The following is an 18,172-nucleotide window of genomic DNA, read 5'->3' as shown; positions in this document are numbered from 1 at the left end:
CGGGGGGGCTGCCACCGCAGCTGTTCCCGGAAGGCGCCGCCTCCCAGCGCAGGGCGGTGCTAGGCAGGGGCGGTGCGAGGGGGGGAGAAGCGACTGCCGGGAACAGCCGTGCGGGAAACCCGGCCGGGTTCCGGGCAGCGCCGTGACGTCACGCGGCCGCCGCCGCCGCCACCGCCTCTTAAAGGGGCCGCGCCCAGAGCAGCGCCCCCGCGTGGGGAACCGGGGAGCGGCCCCGGGGGCAGCGCGGCGGAATCCATGTGGGGCTGTAGGGATTGATCCCATGTGGGGCACGGGAGTCAATCCCAAGTGGGGCTGTAGGGACTGATCCCATGTGGGGCAGGGGGGGTCAATCCCAAGTGGGGCTGTAGGGACTGATCCCATGTGGGGCCGTAGGGATCAATCCCAGGAAGGGCCATAGGGATCAAACCCAGGTGGGGCCATGGGGATCAAACCCATGTGGGGCAGTGGGGATCAGTCCCCAGTGGCAGCCCTCCCCAGTGCCACACACAGGCCTCACGCTGGTGGTTTACAAAAGAGACTTTATTGCTGTGCTGCTGCCCGGGCACAGCCAGGGACGGCCAGAGGTCACTGGGGCTCCCGCCACCCCAGCCCCACTGCCCAGAGAAAACCTGCCAGAAAACCGCCCATGGGCCTGCAGGAGGCTCTGTAAGGGCAGGGGACTCACACAGCACTGGGAACCACCGCCCCCCTGCCCCACGGGCAGCCCAGAGCCGGTGCCCCCCACACTGGGAGCCTCTGGTGTCCCACGGCTGCCCGCAGCTGGCACACTGGACCGGCCTCATGCCTGCTCTGGGAAGGGCGGCTGTGGCAGGGCCCTGGGGCCAGGACAGGCTGGGTGCACTGTGACAATATGAAGGAAAGTAATTCTTACAGGAAAAGCAAGTTTATATATTGGGTTATGTGAGCAGCAGCCGCCTCGTGCTGGGGGGAGCAGGATGGGGAAGGTGGGGTGGGGGCTGTGTATGTGAGAGCCAAGGGGGCTGAGCCAGGAGGGCCCTGGAACCACTGTGTGCTGCCCTTGCTCAGGGCACAGAGTGAAGCTGCAGAAAGTAGGAAACAGGGAGGAAAGCGAAGGACGTGGGCATGAGCCCGAGCTGTGCCGGGACCCCTGGAGAGAGCAGATGCTCAGAAATGCTCAAGATCCGGTGCTGGACAGGCATCAAGGCCACTCTCTGATGGTTGAGAGCCTCACATGGCAGCAGCACATCCCATTTCCCTCTGGAAACAACTTGCGGGCAGTGGTGGCTGCTCTGGCATCGCTCCCTGTGTGTTCCCCCTCCTCGAGCAGTGAGCATGGACCTCCTGCCCGCTGCCCCCTCTGCTGTGGGTGTGGAGGGAGCAGATCCAGCACCCCACCTCCGTGCTGCTCCCTGCCCTGGTGAGGACTCGCCCAGTGCCTGGGCCCCTGGCAGCTGGATCCATAACCCGGGCAGGGGAGCCTGCAGCCCACATCGCTCCTGCCGCGGTGCCGGTGCGGGGCTGAGCAGCAGCAGCCTCAGCACAGCAGGGAGCAGCAGAGGGCCTGGCTGTGTGATGCCCTGTGGGCACCCAGGGCAGCCCCAGCTGCAGGGCGGTTTCCTTGGGAGCCATCCCAGGTGCTGCTGGGTCACCCGGTGCTTGGGAGCACAGAGAGGAGCAGCACCCACTGCCCCGCCGTGCTCTGCCCATCAACAGGACTAGCTCAGCTCTTCCCTCCCGTGCTCTGGCTGCATCCCAGTTCCTCTGCTCCCTGAAGGAGAGGCCAGTGTGGGTGTTGGGGTTCTTCCTGACTGCAGGGCAGCCACACACCTGGCACGGGGGTCCGTGAGTTGGTGGGCTGCTTGCAGGAAGCTTTCTTGATGCCAGGTTTTGCTTATGGAGGACTCGAGCTTTCCAGCTGTACAGTCATTATCTTGGGTTCAGCACTCTCCAACTGGGCCAGGGTCCTGTCGCTCAAAGTCCATCTTCAGGTGTGAGGTGAGAAGGCTGCAGCAGGAATGGTCTCCGAGGGTGACTTAACAGTGTAAGAAAAACAATCCCGTGTTCCTAATGTTTGTGTGCTAAAACTAAAATATAAAATACACCTTTGTCCAAGCAGGTAGGGGATCAGCGTCGGCTCTGCAGGGTAGGAAGGATGCATCGTGTACACTTCCCTGGGGCTCCAGGGCAGGGAGAGCTCAAAATGTGAGTGATAAAATATTCAGTTGTCGTCCACAACCCTTCCATGCTGCAGCCTGTCCTACTCGCTGTCGCTCTTGTCCACCAGTACCGCGTCGGTCTCCTCCGTGATCTCCAGCAGTGTGTGCATCTCGGGGCTCTCCCCTCGCATCAGATCTGAGTTTTCTCCCTCCTCTCCACCAACCTCCACAAGCTCGGTGGCTTTCACCTCCACCTCACCCTCTCTTATTTTCTTGACATGGAAAGTGAAGGGTGGCACTTTGTAGACAGCTGTCTTAGATCTGGCATAAATGGTGTGGTCGGGGGTGAAAGACTTCCTCAGCTTGTCCCGAGAGGTCTTCATCTTCTCTCTTCTTTCATTAGTCACAATCTTGGTGCCCAGTTTGTTCATCCTCTTCTCCAGGTTATGGCGGGTCTTCTCCAGGTTGTGGCGGGTCTTCTCCAGGTTTTCCTTGGTCTTTAGCTTAGTCTTCTCCATCTTCTCCTTTGAGAATGCCTTCTTAAAGTCATCCACCCTTTTCATGCCGCTCCTTTTGATGCGCTCTGCCCGTGACTCTTCGATAATCTCCTCAATCTCTACCTCCTCATCTGACGAGAGCTGGATGTGGTCCTCCTCTGCATGGTCCTCACCCACAGGTGCCTCCTCACCTTCGCCTTCCTTCTCTAGCTTTTCACCCTCCTTTAGAGACTTACTGATGCTCAGTTTAGACGGGAGCTTCACTTCATCCTGCAAGACACAGAGCCAAGCCAGTGAGACACGCACCCCACAGCCCTGGAGCCAGCCCTGCCTCCCTCCCACAGGGCCACTTGGCCTCCACCTGGCTAAACAAATCCAGGTGCCTCAGGCCTGGGCTCACCCTCCCTTAGTGCACCTGATAAGTTACTGTAATGAGGATGTGCTTAGGGCTCTCCCGTATTTGTGCTCAGGCATCAGCTCTGCACACTCTGGGTTGGTTCCAAACCCATCCATGACTCCAACAGCATGGGAAAGGCAGCCCAGCACTGAAACTGGAGTCTTTCCCTGTCCTGCTGTGCCCTGTCACAGTCCCGTCCCCTCTAGTTTCATCTTTATCCCAGGACCTGGCCATCACAGCCCCTCGAGCAGAGGCATGGCTGGAGCTGGGATCTCAGCCACACTGCTGGCACGCACACGCTGGCCTGGCTGATCCCAGTCTGCACTCAGACTTTCCCAATGCCTGTAGAATTCAGGTGTGGGGCTAGGACATCTCTTGGGATGCAGCAGGCCACCCTATTCTTCCCACTTCTCCGCTGGGAAGTAAGTTAAGGAATTTGCCCAAGCCCATATCTGGAGATGGTGGAGACAGTGGCCCTGACCCGGTGTGCTGGGTTACACTGCTCTGCTCGGGACAGGGCTGGATTCATTCAGCTTCTCCACGTGCCCAGGCCAGCCAAGTTTCTGATCCCAGTGGCAGAGGACAAGCATGTGCCTGGGAGAGGGGCACAGGTCTGGAGCAGGATTGGTTTTCATCTAAGCAGCACATAGCATGCATCCCTGCTGCAGTGAATCACCTCTCCCATCCCAGGACAGGCTGGAAATAGCCCATCACTGCACGGAGCGTCACAGCAGCGGGGCTGCAGCCCACGCTCAGAAATTTATTGCCCGAGGGTTTTGATCTATAGAGCTGGGTGGGACAGGTGGGAGCTGCCAGAAAATCCAGCAGCAGCCGAAGGGCAGTGTGTGGAATGGGCACACAGCACATGGAGCTGCTGGGCTGAGGCTTGGAGAAGAGCCTGGGCAGCAGGACGGCCGGGAGCCATTTCCAGCCCTGGGGCAGGCAGAAGAGGAACGGAGCAAGGACAGGGATCCGCAGCACTGGCGGGAGCAGGGCCCAGGGAAATCAAGGAATAGGCCCTGGCATAACCCAAGTGCTCGAAGTGTGTGGCAAACACTGGAACACCGGCAGTGACTCGCCTGCCCCCGGCCTGGGGAGCTGCCCTGAGCCACAGGAGGGTGACTTTGCTGTGGCACCTCCCGTGCTACCGTGCCACTGTGGCCACACATGAACGAGCTGTGCAGATACCAAGAACCAGGACACTGGGAATGGTCATTCTGCCAGGCCCAGCCCGAGGAGGGGCGTCCCTGGCAGTGCTGTGGGACAGGACATCCCGGTTCCTGCAGTGCTGGAAGGGACAGCATGTTCACATATCCGTGCCCCAAGCGCTCTCCCACTGCCCCCGCTGCTCCTCTGCTGACCAAGGTCACTGCCACGCCACTGCCCTGGCTGACCAAGGTCTCTACGATGCCACTGCCCCAGCTGACTAAAGTCACTGCCATGCTGTGGCTCCAGCCTGAGCCCCTGGATGGAGGCAGGAGGGGATACTCCCCCTGCAGACACAGGTACTGGGCCTGGCCCGCTGCACTGTCCCCAGCCCTGCCTTCCCTTGCATCCCTGGAAAACTGACACAACTCATTGAATACGTGACTCCAGCACAGCTTCACCTGGGTGACATCCGGATGCTTTCATCTGCTTTCTCATTTTTCTCCAAGCACAGGAGGGTGCTGTTCCTTTCTGGAAGCATAAGGGCATCTGGGGAAACCTTTGTGAGCAGTGGTGAGCCAGCTCCACAGAGCACTGGGCTCGATGAGGGTGGTGCAGGCCACAGTGTCCATGGTGAAAACACAGAGCCTGCTGGAGCCTCGTTTTTTTGTGGGCTTTGCAGGCTCTGGGTTTTGTTCAGGGCAGAGAACTGTTCTGGGCAAATCTCTTCACCCTCTGGATCACAGCTCAGGCCCCAAACACTTCATGGAGATTAAGGTGAAGTGGTGAACATGTGTTTTCTTCATTTGATGAGCCACTTCAGCAGAAAACAATAGACATGCTCTCCAGAGGGTGAGGTCAGTCCAGAACAAACCCACATCACTGGGAAGGCAGGGAGCCTGTTCACAACAACACCTGCTGGAGCAATCCCAGAGACTCCCAGGGACCCTGCCCCACCAGCAGAACATCAGGAACTCCGGCCACTTCCTTCCCTCTGAGGCAACACAATAAGCCAGAACAAAGGCATCCCCCTCTTGCCTGGCACAGCTGTCCCTGGAAATGGGCCATATCCTGAAAATTCTGATCGTATCAGCCCCTTGTGAGCTCCAGAACACGTGTCTGCAGAAAGAAAAAATCCCACATCTTCCACATAAATAACCATCTTTCCTCCTGTTACACCAGCAAATCCAGCTCCTGACTGAATTTTCTGATGTGGTGAGATGGGCTGTGCCAGGAATGCTCCCATCCAGCCTCAGCAGCATCCTGCAGCTCTTCTCTCACAGCCGTGAGGACGTGGCCAGCAGCAGCTCCCGGTACGTGGGACAGTGGGAGCAACCCCTGTCGGGGTGCCTGCAGCTCTCCCTAATTCCGTGTTTCACCCAGAGAGCAGCAGCTGCCCGGCTCTGCCATCCCACAGGCTGCACTCAGGCACTTCACCTGCCCTTCTGCCGGCCCTGCTCCGTCCCCACAGCCCAGCCCCAGCCCAGCAGCACCCACAGACCTGAGCCTCTGCTCTGCCTCTGTCAGGAGGCATCTCATGGCTCAGGCCCAGAAGCACAGAGGGACCACAGCTCTTCTCATACATAAAGATCCCAGCCTTCTCAGTCTTCCTGCGTGGGACTGTTTCCAAGAGCTTTTCTCCAGCTGTGCTTGGGAAACCCTTCAGGTCCAGCTCCCAGCCCCTCTCCCTCAGGGCTGGGTGCCAGGGCAGCCCACGCAGGGCTCTCAGATGGTGATTCTCTCTCTCCTAAGTCTGGTATAATTCCTGCATTTTCCCCTCTGACACTTCCTCACTCTGGTTGCTGACCCAAGCAGCAGAGAACCAGCTGGGGGACAGCTGGAGGACTTTCAGCACTGTGTGCCGTGGGTAACTCCCCAGGCTCTGAGCCCAGCTGTATCCAGGGACCATTTCTGCAGGCCTGGGTGCAGCACAGCTGGTGTGAGAACAACTACAGCTTTGGCATGTCTTAATGGGGATGAGCACCTTCTGCTGAGCATCCCTTGCATGTACCACACATCCCCCCTGTATTCAGGCAGGGTCTCCTCCTCCTGGCCTGGGAGGTTTCTCCTGCAGAGAAGCAGAGCTGCCCGGTGTGGGCAGGATGTGCCTGCAGACACAGCTGTGGAGGACAATGGGACCTGTCTGGAACAATCAAGAACTGTCCCGGGTTTATGGATGGCCGCTGCACAAATCCCTGCTCCGCTCTGGGCAAGGCACTACTCTCTCTGCACTTCATTTCACTCATGACTCATCCAAATGAGCCACATTTTTAACACCAGGCATTCCAACCACTCTATTTTTACTGGGAAAACACTGACCCTGAAGTGGGCGAGTCCAAAAGCCTGGGTCTTGGCATCCCTGCCTGTTGGGGTGTTCAAAGCCTGGCTCCCGATCAGCAGAGGCAAACTAGTTCTGTCCTCTCAGATAGCTCAGATCCAGCTGGCACAAGGACAATGGGTAAACAACATTTCTCAGAAGATTTTGGTAGCAGCAGCAGCAAACTTTGGTCCCACTCTGTCCACAGCACAGAGCTGCACCCAGCAGCAGGACGGGGACAGGGGACAGGGAGTGTGTGTTGCCCCTGCAGCACAGACCTCCTGGGAAGTGGTGTGCTTCAGGAAGCTCCCTGCCGTTGGCAGAGCTGATGGGACTGGTGGCCTCTCTATCTGAAGACTTTGTGGGCACCTGGAGGGCCCCTGGTGCCCACAGCCAGTCCCAAAGGCAGCTGGCTGCCAGCTGATGGGTGCTGGGCTGCTCTGCGTCCTTCTACTTCAAACAGTTCAGAGCTCTTGGACCCATTGCAGCCTCTTCCCGGCTCCCCTGAGTGGGCTTTTATCTGACATTGTTTTCGAGTTCCCTGGCAGTGAGTCACCCGCAGCCCACGGCCATGGACACCAGCCTGGTTGCTACAACACATGTAAACACTTCCCCTGGTGTATAAAAGGCCAAGCAGACACAGAGCTGAGCTGCATTCCCAGCCTCAAAGGGCTCCTCCAGCGCTGCAGAGCCACCAATAAATCTGGAGAACGCTCCCAAAATAAGAGTAGGGCTCCTGGATTGCTCTTGTAGAGGGTCTTACTGTCAGCATGTAAAAAACAGAGTCCCAGCACTCCCAGCCACTCCAGTCTCTGGTTGGAAGGTTTAATGGAAGGTTCTCACATGCACATGCAAATCACATCTGCAGTTCATTTCACTCCATTATTTTTACACAATTGCAACAGCACAAACAGTGAGTTTGGTTGACATTTGCAGCCATAACGTGCAGAACATGACCAGCTCACATTCCCGGGCTCCACTGTGACCAAATCAGGCTGATCCCGACACTGGGTGAGCTGGAGCCCACAGCCCCTCCTGTGCCCCAGCCCTCCTTCTGCCCAGCCTGGCCCTGGCCTGGGGGAGGCTGGGGGAGGATCAGAAGCTTGGGCAGCAAAGAGCCCTCCAGGTCAGCTCAAGCCCTGCCAGAGGAGAACACATTCTGCTCTCCCGTTGCCATGATAACTGCTCTGCTCTGCCAGGCCTCAGAGGAGGCTGTTCTGTGCTGACCTTCCAGCAGTGTCATGGGAAGGAGGATTCAACTATTCCTGAGTAAGAGCAGAAAGCCTGAGAAGTACCCAGAGCCTAGCAGAGCTCAGGGGTGTCCAGATGCCCTGAATAGAAGGGGCTGTGTTTTCCTCTCCAGTGCCTTGGTGGAACAGGGTTTTCCTGTGGAGGCTAAAATTGCTATCAGAGTCTCCTGCTAGATCACAAAAGAAATCCCTTTTTTAAGTCCTGTCATTCTCCTCGAAAAGGAGAAGTTTCCCTGGCAGCTTCCCCCAGAGACCCTGATTCCTGGGCTGGGTTCACCATCACCTGGCTCCTGGAATACTCCTGTCCACCCAGGCAGCCGTTCCCACTGGACAGCACTGGGTGACCCCCAAAGGGCAGCTGCAGCTTGGGACATTTTCTCCAGTAGCTGCATAATGACAGGAAGGTAACAGGGCACCATGGCCTCTGTCGAATGAGGTAAGTGTTAAATGAGCAGCACTTAAATTCACCACTCCAGTGTGTGCAGGGCCCAGCTTGGAGCCAGCAGTGCTGGAGGCTGTGGCTGGACAGACATGAAAGGTGCTGCAGGGCCTGCCTGAGGCACCGGGAGTTTACATCACAGTTTGTGCTCTCTGCCTGACTTTTACCTATCTAAAACAACTCCAAACCATTTCACAAACACAAACTAACGCTCACAAGAAGCCTGAGGAGGTGGGTGTTCCAGGGCTGTGTTTCCAGCGCCTCTGAGAACAGGTGGGATTTGCCCAGTCACAGCAGACGCCAGCAGAGCCAACTGCCTCTGGCCACTCGCCCTTCATGCAAGCCACAGAGCAGCTCCTCCCTCCCAGATGGAAGAGGGAGTGCAATGCCGGAGGGAAAATCCCAGCTCCTCACACCCACGCCAACCAGGGCAGCGCATGCAGCAAGCGCATTAGTCACAGGAGGCGTCCTGCCAGCAGCAGGATCAGCCTGGTAGGTCTGAGGGCCTGGGGCAGCCCTGAGCAGGCAAGAGGCAAAGGCTCAGAATCAGCAGCTCCCAGAGCTTCGGAAGAGGTTCAGAGAGATCTTCGGGGGGGTGCCGCTGCCGAGGCCCTAAACTGCCGCCTCCTGGTGTGTCTTCTGCTGCCCTGGGCCTGGCGCTGCGCGGGGAGGGCTCAGAGGGCAGTCCCTGGCGAAGGCTCAAGGCACACGCGCGGGATCTTCTCGGGCTAAGACGAGGAAAACTGTGTTTCAATGGCCGGGGAAAGGAAGCACAGTGGAAACACTTACCTGCTCCCGACGGGAATCTGAACACGCCAACAGTGATCCGGGTTAGCATGAGAACAGGCAGAGAGAAAAGGCACAGGGGTACGTTTTAGTAAAAGGAGAAGCCAGGAAACAAAATTTGACAGAAAACACAGTCAGCAAAGATCTTTGAGAAGGAGGAGTGTCCATCTCTGCTTCATGGCAGGTCCCAGGAGATATAGGATCCCTTCTGTGGGTTCAGGCACGTTCACACTGAACGCTGCCACAGAGCCAGACTGTTCACAGTCACAAGGATTCAGTGTTGGCTGTTGGGGATGTCTCCCATTGCTGTGGCATAGCTGAATGCAGAATGTGCTTGTATGTATAAGATCATGAAAAAAAAGGTGGTGTTTACTGTGTTTACTAATTCAAGTGCAGAGGCTGTGGAGATCAAAACAGCCGGTTGCAACTCCATAGGCTGGTTTTGTCACGTACTGACCTTACCCTAAACCAGCGCTGGACAATTCCCAGCAGCTCCCAGACGTCCATACCCAGTGACACAGCAAAGTCAGGCATGGCCTTGACTCTGGGTTCCAAGGGTTGGACAGATTTTGTCTCCAGCAGTGCCAAGAGGTTCACGAAAAGAGAAGCCTCGAGCCTTAGAGAGGAGGCTTCTGAGTCCTGCACTAAGTCACCAAGGAATACTGCTGAGAGTAAGGGAAATATCCAAAATATGAGGGGGGGGGGGGGGGGAGCAAACCAGGTTGGGATTGGGTAAATGTTAGAGGAATAGGTAGTGCATTCTCAGGTGGCATCTCCCTGACTAGCAGAGTCCTCCCATCCTCCGTAATTCCAGGTGTTGTGCAATCTGCCTGGCACTTCTTTCTATCAGGCGTGTCTGGTTACTCTGTGTCCTGGAAGACATGCCCAAAAATCTGGATCTGCTTCATCAGCTGTGAGAAGCAGCAGCCTGGTACTGGCACCAGAGCTGGTGCAAAGGAAGGCAGGGATGGCAGGGAGAGGAGGAGGCTGTGCTCGGAAAAATGCTTTTGCCTACAGTGAGTCAGAAGAGAGGCAGGGCTGTAGGAAACAGAGAAGTAAATAGATTGAAAGTGAAAAGACTCTTTTTTTTCCCCTCTTCTGACAGCATTGAAAAGTTTTGATGCCATTATCAGTCTATTTGTACCACTGGCTTTGCTCTCAGATCTGCTCCTCCCGGATAAACCTGTCTGAGCTGATTGATGACTCCAGAGCTGCTTCTGAACAGCAAAGCAGCAAAGATGGGTTTTCATTACAGATGATTTGCAGGCACTGACATTTGCATCCTCACATAAAGCTGAAGACTAAACATCCTGAGACTTTTTATTCTAAATATTTGATTTTCCCTCACTGACACTGAGCATTTTGTTTCTGGTCTTTGTCTTATCTCGCAGCTGTGCAGTGGACCCATGATTCTTCAGGTGCTCTGTAAGTTGTAGGAGATCCTGCAGAATAGAGAGGACAATCCCAAACAGGCTAAAAGAGGGCTAAGCCTGTTGCTGAATAGTTTATGAGTCATTGCTGTGCTTTCCAGGCTGTGCACAAGAGAGGCCTGAGGGAGGAATATGTGATCAGGAGGTATATTACCTTGGGATTTGTTTTCATGAGCCACTACTCATCCAATCTAACTCCATCCCAATGGCTGGGCAGCCTCTGGCCCTTTGCTCCAAGACAATTCATGGCTGCACAGCTCAGTCTGTAACTATAATGCTGAAAGGATTTCAGCAAAGTGAACAGCCCTGGCACCAACTGCTTATAAATAACAGCTGAGCAAGGAAATATTAATGCAGTTGATACCAGGCTGCAAGAGAGAAATCCATGCTCTAGAGTTGTCTTTTGGTAGAAAGACTGTTAATCTGCACTAAGAAAAATCCTGGAAGTTGGACATATTAACATCCTGACTTTTTTAAAGGCTCCTGTGAATTATTATCTTGAGACTGTAATAATTCAGTAATATGCAGAGAATATGCAGGATTTTTGGCACATCAGAATGTTCACGTGGTGCTCCTGCAATGGAGGGGGAACCTGCACTGATAGGAGCTGCTTTGGATTGGATTCACAGAAAATTGAAACCAGCTTTTTATTTTAAAGTATTATCAGAAAATAATTACAAACCCCACTGGCTGCTGCAATGCAAATCCCTGCAGTGCCCCACTGGGAAGAGGGACAGACGTTCCAGCACAGAGAACTCCCGGGCACACAGAGCTAACTGCTCTTGCAGGAAAAGTGCCCTGTGGGTGCCTGGTGCCCGTGCCTATTCCAGTGCTGTCATCCAAATTGCTTTGCAAGTTCCTATTTACTCTGTAGCACTGGTAGCTGGGCAAGCTCCACTGAACCCCAGGCACGTCACTGACCCAAGCTGCCTCTCAGGCCTGCAGGTCTTGCTGGCTCTCACCCTGGTTTTGTTTCTGAATGATTACTTTCAAACAAAACCATAGCTCGGGGCAGCTGCTGTTCTGTTTAGGCAGTGGAAAAAGGCTGCAGCCCTGGGCAGTGGGCTTGTACACCCTGGGCTTCCTGCCCTCTACTCCTCCTCAGCCCTTTGAGCCCATGTCCTATCCCACACTCTCTTTTGAGGAGCACGGTCCCAAAAATGAGGCAATTCAGGCCTGACCTCCTAATCTGTCACATTAATGTGTGGGTTTGAAATCCATCCCCCCTGCCCAAAATGTGCAGTGTTGCTGCTCCCATCCGTATAAGGCCCACGCAGAGCACAAAGCCAGGCTGGGCTATTTATATTCCCTCGCCCAGCCATACCCACCCCACACACTGCATGGCTGGGATGTGGGTCCCACCCTGCTGTCCTAACTGCCCGGCCCTTCCCATGGAAACCCACATCTCACACAGCTCAGAGTGGCTGTCAGAGCCCCCTGAGGCACAGAGGAGCCCCACAGGAGCCCCCAAATCAGACAGTGTGGGGAGCAGGGGAGCACCCCTTGGACAAAGGCTGCTCTTCCAAAAAAAACCACTGCACATCCTGAGCCAGAGCAACCAGAGCTCGGCGCCCACACGAGCCTCAAAATAAAGGACCGGCACACTTTAGAAATTCAATACTCCGTGTGTATGCTGAGTGCTGCAAGGGTTTGCCCAGCTGTAAGAAAGTCAGCCTCTGACACTTGCAGGAATAAGTTTAACTGTCAAAAACTGCTTGGAGGAAAATGCTGGGCTTACGTAAGCTGCCACGTGCTGCTCTCAGACTGAATGCGGCCCAAAGTCTGGTTTCAGGGCAGTAGCTGCACAGGACATCCATTATTTAACCATGAACTGCAGTAACCAGACTCAGATTCAGGATCCTAAAAACAGGAGATTTGGGATTGAAGTAACTTCAATTTGTTTTTATTAGCAGCCATTCTCACCAAATTCATTGGCGTCCTGGTTTCTCTGACAGATGGGAACCCAGGCCAGAGGCACAAAGGAAGCTCTATGGAGCTCTGAGCTCTGTTCCCAGGGGCTGCTGAGCAGTGCAGGCACTCACTATCAGACTTTTTAGGAAGGCATGTTCTGCACTGAACATCTGCATACACAGTGGCCCATCAAAGCTCGGCCACTTGCTTTGGGTCCTCAAGTTTTCAAAACAGAAAGATGGGGCAATTTGGAGGGGGGTTGTTGTTTTCAAATTTTTTTCTCAAGAATCGATCTAATTCCCTACATTAAGTCGATACAAAAACTCTTTCAACTCAGTAGAAATCAGACCAGCTCCTGGCAAAATCAGCTGGAAGTGTTTCTGAGAGGGTGAGCAAGTGAGAAAATGTGCACACGGACAAGACTGCGAGTGACACCCGTAAACGTTCTGCTCAACACCTCAGCTTAGCCAGGACATGGGACTGATTTCCAGTTCAGCATTTTCTCCCCCAAAGTCAGAAACTACCCTGACAGTTGTGCTCAGGATCATCCCACAAGTCAGGCTTTCCCTGAATAAAATTTTACTTCGATTTCCTCCTAATCTACAGCGAGGAAAACACAGCTCTCATAGGCAGTCTGACCTCCCCTCCCAAGGTGCAAAAGATCTAATTTGCACTCCTGAAATAGTCCCTCCACAACTGCTGGAGCTTCAGGATGTAATGCTGAGAGAATAATCAAACATCATTAACCAGCAAAGAACTCATTTATCTTTACCTCCTTTATCTCTTTGACCACAGAACTGTGCGATATCGAATTCCTACAGAGCATGGCTCCTGCTCTGCTCAGCTCTGTCGCCTGAAAACAGTCACCGCTGGGATTATGGAGTATTTTACTTCTCTTAAAATGAGTTTCTCTCTTCTTCTTCAAAAGAAAAGGCTAATAAATCCTTGCACTTTTAGCTACAGCAATGGAAAACACACAGGAGTCACTCCCAGCGTGGCGCAGCAGCTTTCCCTGAGTCAGAGAGGAGCAATAATGTGCTCAGCACCGCAGAATTAATTACATGACCAGTAACGTACCCAACAGACCCTTTGATGGGTGAGTGGGGGGTCTGAGAAGTGAAACACTGAATTAGAAGAGAATTATGTTGTAATTATTTGGTTTTAGCCATAGACACCATTAGGAAAGCACAGTGTATTCCTTATTTAAACTCCCAGGGTGGATCCCAGTGCCGGGTCCTGTCCTGCTGGGGCCGAGTCTGCTCCTGCAGAAGTGCCAGGATGTTCACGAGGGCACAAACAGCTCCATTTCACATGGAGTAAACCTGGAGAATTCCTTACTTGTGCTCTGCGACCTCACATTCAAATCACACTACGTTCCATTCTGGGAAACTGTTCCAAATTACAAATAACTTTGTTCACTATAATCTCCATGATTACCAAGTCCCTGCCGCAGTCCCTTGCCAACCGACTCGCTCCAAGGCTGCTCTGTCCTCAGCACAGCAGCAAGGGCAGGCCCTGAGCCTTCAGAAGCAGGATGGTTTTTCATATTCAAAGAGAAACTCTGCTCAATATCCATAAGCCAGTGCAAACCAACACAAGCAGCTCACCAAAAGCCAACCTGTCAATGTTCGCCATGCTTCCCGAGGACCTTGAACTCTGCTAACTTCCCACCTATCTCCGTAACCCACACGGAATGTTAAACAATTCCCTTCCCTCCTCTCATTTTGCAATGGTTTTGCTTCTGCAGTACATTTAAAGTTCTATCTTATTTTTCCATAGACAGATTGATACAAAGAGCTTGTAATAAATACACACATGTGTATCTGTCTATAACTGGTCAGGTTTCCCGTATGATCTAAACAGGCTTGAGTATTTCAGCCTTTCAGCCACAATAAAACTACAAATGCTCAAGCTCTGAACCAGGGAGCCGCACCAGCCCTGTATATCTCTGATCACTGAGTCTGTCATGAGCTGCTCTCCCTCAAACCCCATTGCAACGACCATTCTCCCTTTTATTTTGCTTTTTTTCTCTCTCTTCCCATGATCAGCATTCGATGCTTCTCTATTTGTCCCTGGCGCTGGCTATTATTAACTCAGAGGCTTCCAACTGAATCATTAACTGTTTCACTCACTTTTCTCCTGTGGCCCAATAGAAGAGTTTGCTCTGACACGGGAAACTAACTGCAGGCAGGAAACCTGACAGAACCGTGCTCCTCTCTCTCTCCTTGTTTAACAGAAAAGGAAAACTCCAACGCTTAGCATGGGGGGGGAGAACATCAAGCAAACCAAAGCTGTTACTGAAATCAGACAACGAGAAGGATCAAGGTTTGCAGGATGAAGCAGGAAGAAGGTGGGAATTGTACAAACCCACGGCAAAGTCCACCCTGAGTGCTGCCAAGCTCAGGGGACCGGTCTGGATTTTCTCTGACAGCTCCATCTGCCCTGGCGGGTGGGATTAACCCCGAGCCAGGGTTACTGTCATTTGTTGTTATCAGATGCATGTCACACATCTGAAATGCTATCGCTCTCCACGTAGCCACGCACATGGTGTCTCTTGGTAGAAGAGACGTTGCAGATGGATTTACAAAACCCCCTTCCAGATCCCAGGACACACTTGTACTTCGTTGAGCTAAGCAGTAAAATCGGGTTATTTTGATCCTTCTGGCCCATTGCAGTGAGTGCTTAGGGCCTTGCTTCCTATCTGCATTAAAATTCCTGTTAAGTGGGACAACTCTGTCAAGCTTTGTCTTAGGACACACAGAAAATGTTAAACCACAAATGAGAAAGCTACGGGGGGACCCACCTCAGCCTGAACTGCCAGACAGTGCAGGGAGTTTGGGAGAGGACTGGACCGGCCATGCAGCATGACAGGACCCTCAGCGAAGAAAACAGCCGCTAACAGGATGCAAAGACATTGTGAGACAGTTCCTTACCTGGTAGATCATGACTTTGAAGTTCCTGCGTTTCAGGAGCTCCGCTTCATTGGCCTCCAGCTTCTTGATCTGCCCCGCTTGCTTCTCCAGGTTCTGCCGCACCGTCTTCACGTTGACGCTCACCTTGCGCACCTTCTCCAGCATCTTGTTGACGGTGTTGCTGGTGGTGGTGTGGGCCTTGGTCAGCTTGGTCAGCTCTCCCTGGATGCTGGTCACTGCGCTATCCATCTCTTGCTGTCTCTCCTCCAGCTGTGTTTGGGTCAGCTGGATCTGATCCACCGCTCCAATGATCTTGTCCAGCAGGGTCAGCACCATCACGCCGTTGATCTGGTCTGATTTGATGGGCTCCTCGGGCGCCTGCTCCTCCGAGGTCTCGGAGACAGTGGGTGGCTCGATGATTTGCAAGGTGGTGTCCTCCATGGTCGCTCGGGAGTCCTGGCTCACAGAGCCCGGAGAAGCTGTCACTGCAGGGAGAGAGCAGGGAAAACTGAGCCCGAGCCTCAGCTAAACTCCGCGCTGGGAGACGCGCCAGGAATGGGGAGCGCAGTGAGTGAGTGTCTGTGCTGAAATTCAAATGGCACAGCTCCGCACAGCCGTCCAGTGGAACTGCCCTGCAAAATTTTCCAGGCTTGCAGGTCATTGGCTGACTCCACCTCAGCTATAGAAAAGAAGCCGCTGCCAAATGCCTGCTGACCCACCCTTTTGAAATGATTAAAATAGTTGGAGGGGAGGCGATGGCTCTGCATGCAAACACAGGCACAGCTCAGCCAGGAATGCAAAGCTTTGGAACTGCTGCCGCCCCTCAGTCTAAAGGCGCTGTAAGTAACAAGAGGAAAAAACAAAATCCTCAAGTAAATGGCTCGGGAAGCTGCTGGGAAGAGTGGGAAGCGAGCAGCCCCATCTGGGCACAGCTGTGAGCATTGAAGGCTGATTTAAACAACTGCATGCGCTGAAGTTCAGCTGGAAAATGCAGACCTGTTGCCAATAGTAAGGCTTGGGGTTTTTTTCCCCAGGACTATGAAAGCGTGATTTTCAATATTTTAAAGAAATGCTACAATTTGGATTCAGTAGTTCTGGCACAAAAACATCTGGATCATAACAATACCCCCCCAACTGTGAATGTATGATGGGTGTACACAGTGCATGCAAAGTGCACCACGTCTCCACACAGGTTTAACACGGGGGAAGGATAATGCAGTCCAGAAGGGAGGCAGCTGGGCACTCTCCCCAGAGAAGCTCTCCCAGCTCTGCAATCCTCGAGCCATCGACAGATACAGTCACTGGACTTTAAATGTGGGACCCGTTGCGGTGCATGCCATGCAAAGCTGTGCTTGAAAGCAAAGCCCAAATACAGTGGGTTACTCGTGGCTTTAGTGGTAAAAACCCTAATTGATTCAGAACAAGGAGACACATGGTAGGTGCCACCCCAGGCTCTGCAACAACCCAGCAGGAACACGCCAAGAATGTGGAGAAGGAAAATTCAGATTCTGGGAGTGACTCTGGGCCAGACCCTTCACTGTCCCTGGAGTAGGCTCAACCAGAGGGAACCCAGCTCCCACGTACAGTGCTGTCATAGAGCCTCTGCTGGCCTGCACTCTGCTGCTGGGCTGGAGGCTCACTGGTAAGGTCTGTGGGCACACTGGGAAGGTGGCAGCTTCCCTTGTCCTGTAGCCTTGACAACAGTAATTCATCCTCCGAATCTCCTGCCTCTCGAGGGGCCAAGGCCACCCTTGCCCTTTGCCACCAGCTGGCAAGTACCAGGTATGCCTGAGAGCTCCGGGCTCCTCCCGGATCAGCTGGCAAATACCAGGAATGCCCAAGGCAGCCTGGGACAAATGACCCATCCTGACACACAGGCTGGGAAACCCAGGGCATCTCATAGAGGGACATTGTTCACCATGAATGCTTATGGCAGTCAGCACTTTCCCTGCCCTGTGACTGCTCACCCTCCCCACTGACCCGGGCCTGGCTGCTCTGGAATCAGGGAATTGTGTCCTGTGCCCCCACAATAGCCATTATGCCACCTAGGAAAAATAGGCTACTTTTTATGCCCTGTTCTTTCCTGAAGGGACCTTTTTCCAGAGCATTTATTTCCAGTGTTTGCTGCTTATGAGTCAGCTCCATGAGAACACCCTCAGTGCTGGCAGCCAGCGGCTCTTTGTCCCTGGGTGTGCTCCAGGGTGGACTTCCACAGGCACCTGCATGGGGCTTCAGGTACAGGACAGGGTGCCCCTGGAGCAGAGCTCCTCCTGGGCCTGCCATCCACATGTGATTCCAGCATATCTCTGTGCCTTTGGGTCTCCATTTGGGAATAATTAAAAATCTGCCTGAATAGGTCAGTCTGGATAGAACTAGATAAACTGACAGGGCAGGGACTCGCTCTGTTCCTGGGGCTCAGCGAGAAGTGCCCCTCACGGTGCCCCCGTGCCCACAGTGATCACCCCGGGCTGGGACGCTGGCAGTCATTTCTTATGTTTGGATTAACCCCACTTCAGCCCTCTTCTGCCACAGAGACATGCCAGGAGCAGCCAACGGGTGGGAATCTGCAGCCTGAGCTCTGGAGCCTCTGCTCGGGGTCGATCTGTTCCAGCAGAGCAGCCCCAGCTGCTCCCCGTGTACCCCAGAGGGCCCTGGGCTGCTCCTTGCCCTCGCTGTCCCTGCCCGGGGCCTCGCCCGGGGCCTCTCCCGGGGCCTCGCGGAGGGAGACAGGAGAGGCCAGGCCGCGGCCTCGTGCGCGCTCTCGGTGGCGTCACGAATTGGTTCTTTGATGAATAGCTTCACTCCATGCGCGACGCCACTATATCACAGATGACGTCACATAATAAGATACTGACGTCACCGCCGTTGTAGCCAGAACCCGCCTCCTCCCGCCCCTCTTCGTCACTTCCGGGGCGGGTCCGTCCGCGCGCCGTCGCCAGGAGACGTGCG

The 18,172-nt window shown here is 54.1% G+C and overlaps 1 protein-coding gene across 1 annotated transcript; it reads right to left on the bottom strand.

Annotated features, from left to right (window-relative positions):
* Positions 1–522: 522 nt before the first annotated feature.
* On the bottom strand, positions 523–15,948 carry CAVIN1 (caveolae associated protein 1). Its single transcript, XM_051794814.1, has 2 exons — positions 15,245–15,948; positions 523–2,905 (listed from the first exon to the last, which is right to left on the bottom strand). The coding sequence occupies exons 1-2, from the start codon at positions 15,662–15,664 to the stop codon at positions 2,240–2,242; spliced, it is 1,086 nt and encodes a 361-aa protein (XP_051650774.1). The 5' UTR covers positions 15,665–15,948; the 3' UTR covers positions 523–2,239.
* Positions 15,949–18,172: the final 2,224 nt, after the last annotated feature.

This window comes from Manacus candei, unplaced genomic scaffold (genome assembly GCF_025592945.1).
Source record: "Manacus candei isolate 608988 ecotype Guabito, Panama unplaced genomic scaffold, ASM2559294v1 h1tg000040l, whole genome shotgun sequence".
Taxonomy (NCBI): Eukaryota; Metazoa; Chordata; class Aves; order Passeriformes; family Pipridae; genus Manacus; species Manacus candei.
This window is presented reverse-complemented; position numbering and strand designations above follow the sequence as displayed.

Bases quoted from the DNA above. Each gene is read 5' to 3' on its own strand.
- CAVIN1 (XM_051794814.1), bottom strand. From the start codon at position 15,664: ATGGAGGACACCACCTTGCAAATCATCGAGCCACCCACTGTCTCCGAG. The intron at 2,906-15,244 runs GTAAGGAACTGT...TGTGTCTTGCAG, and splicing joins TCAAAGTCATGATCTACCAG to GATGAAGTGAAGCTCCCGTC.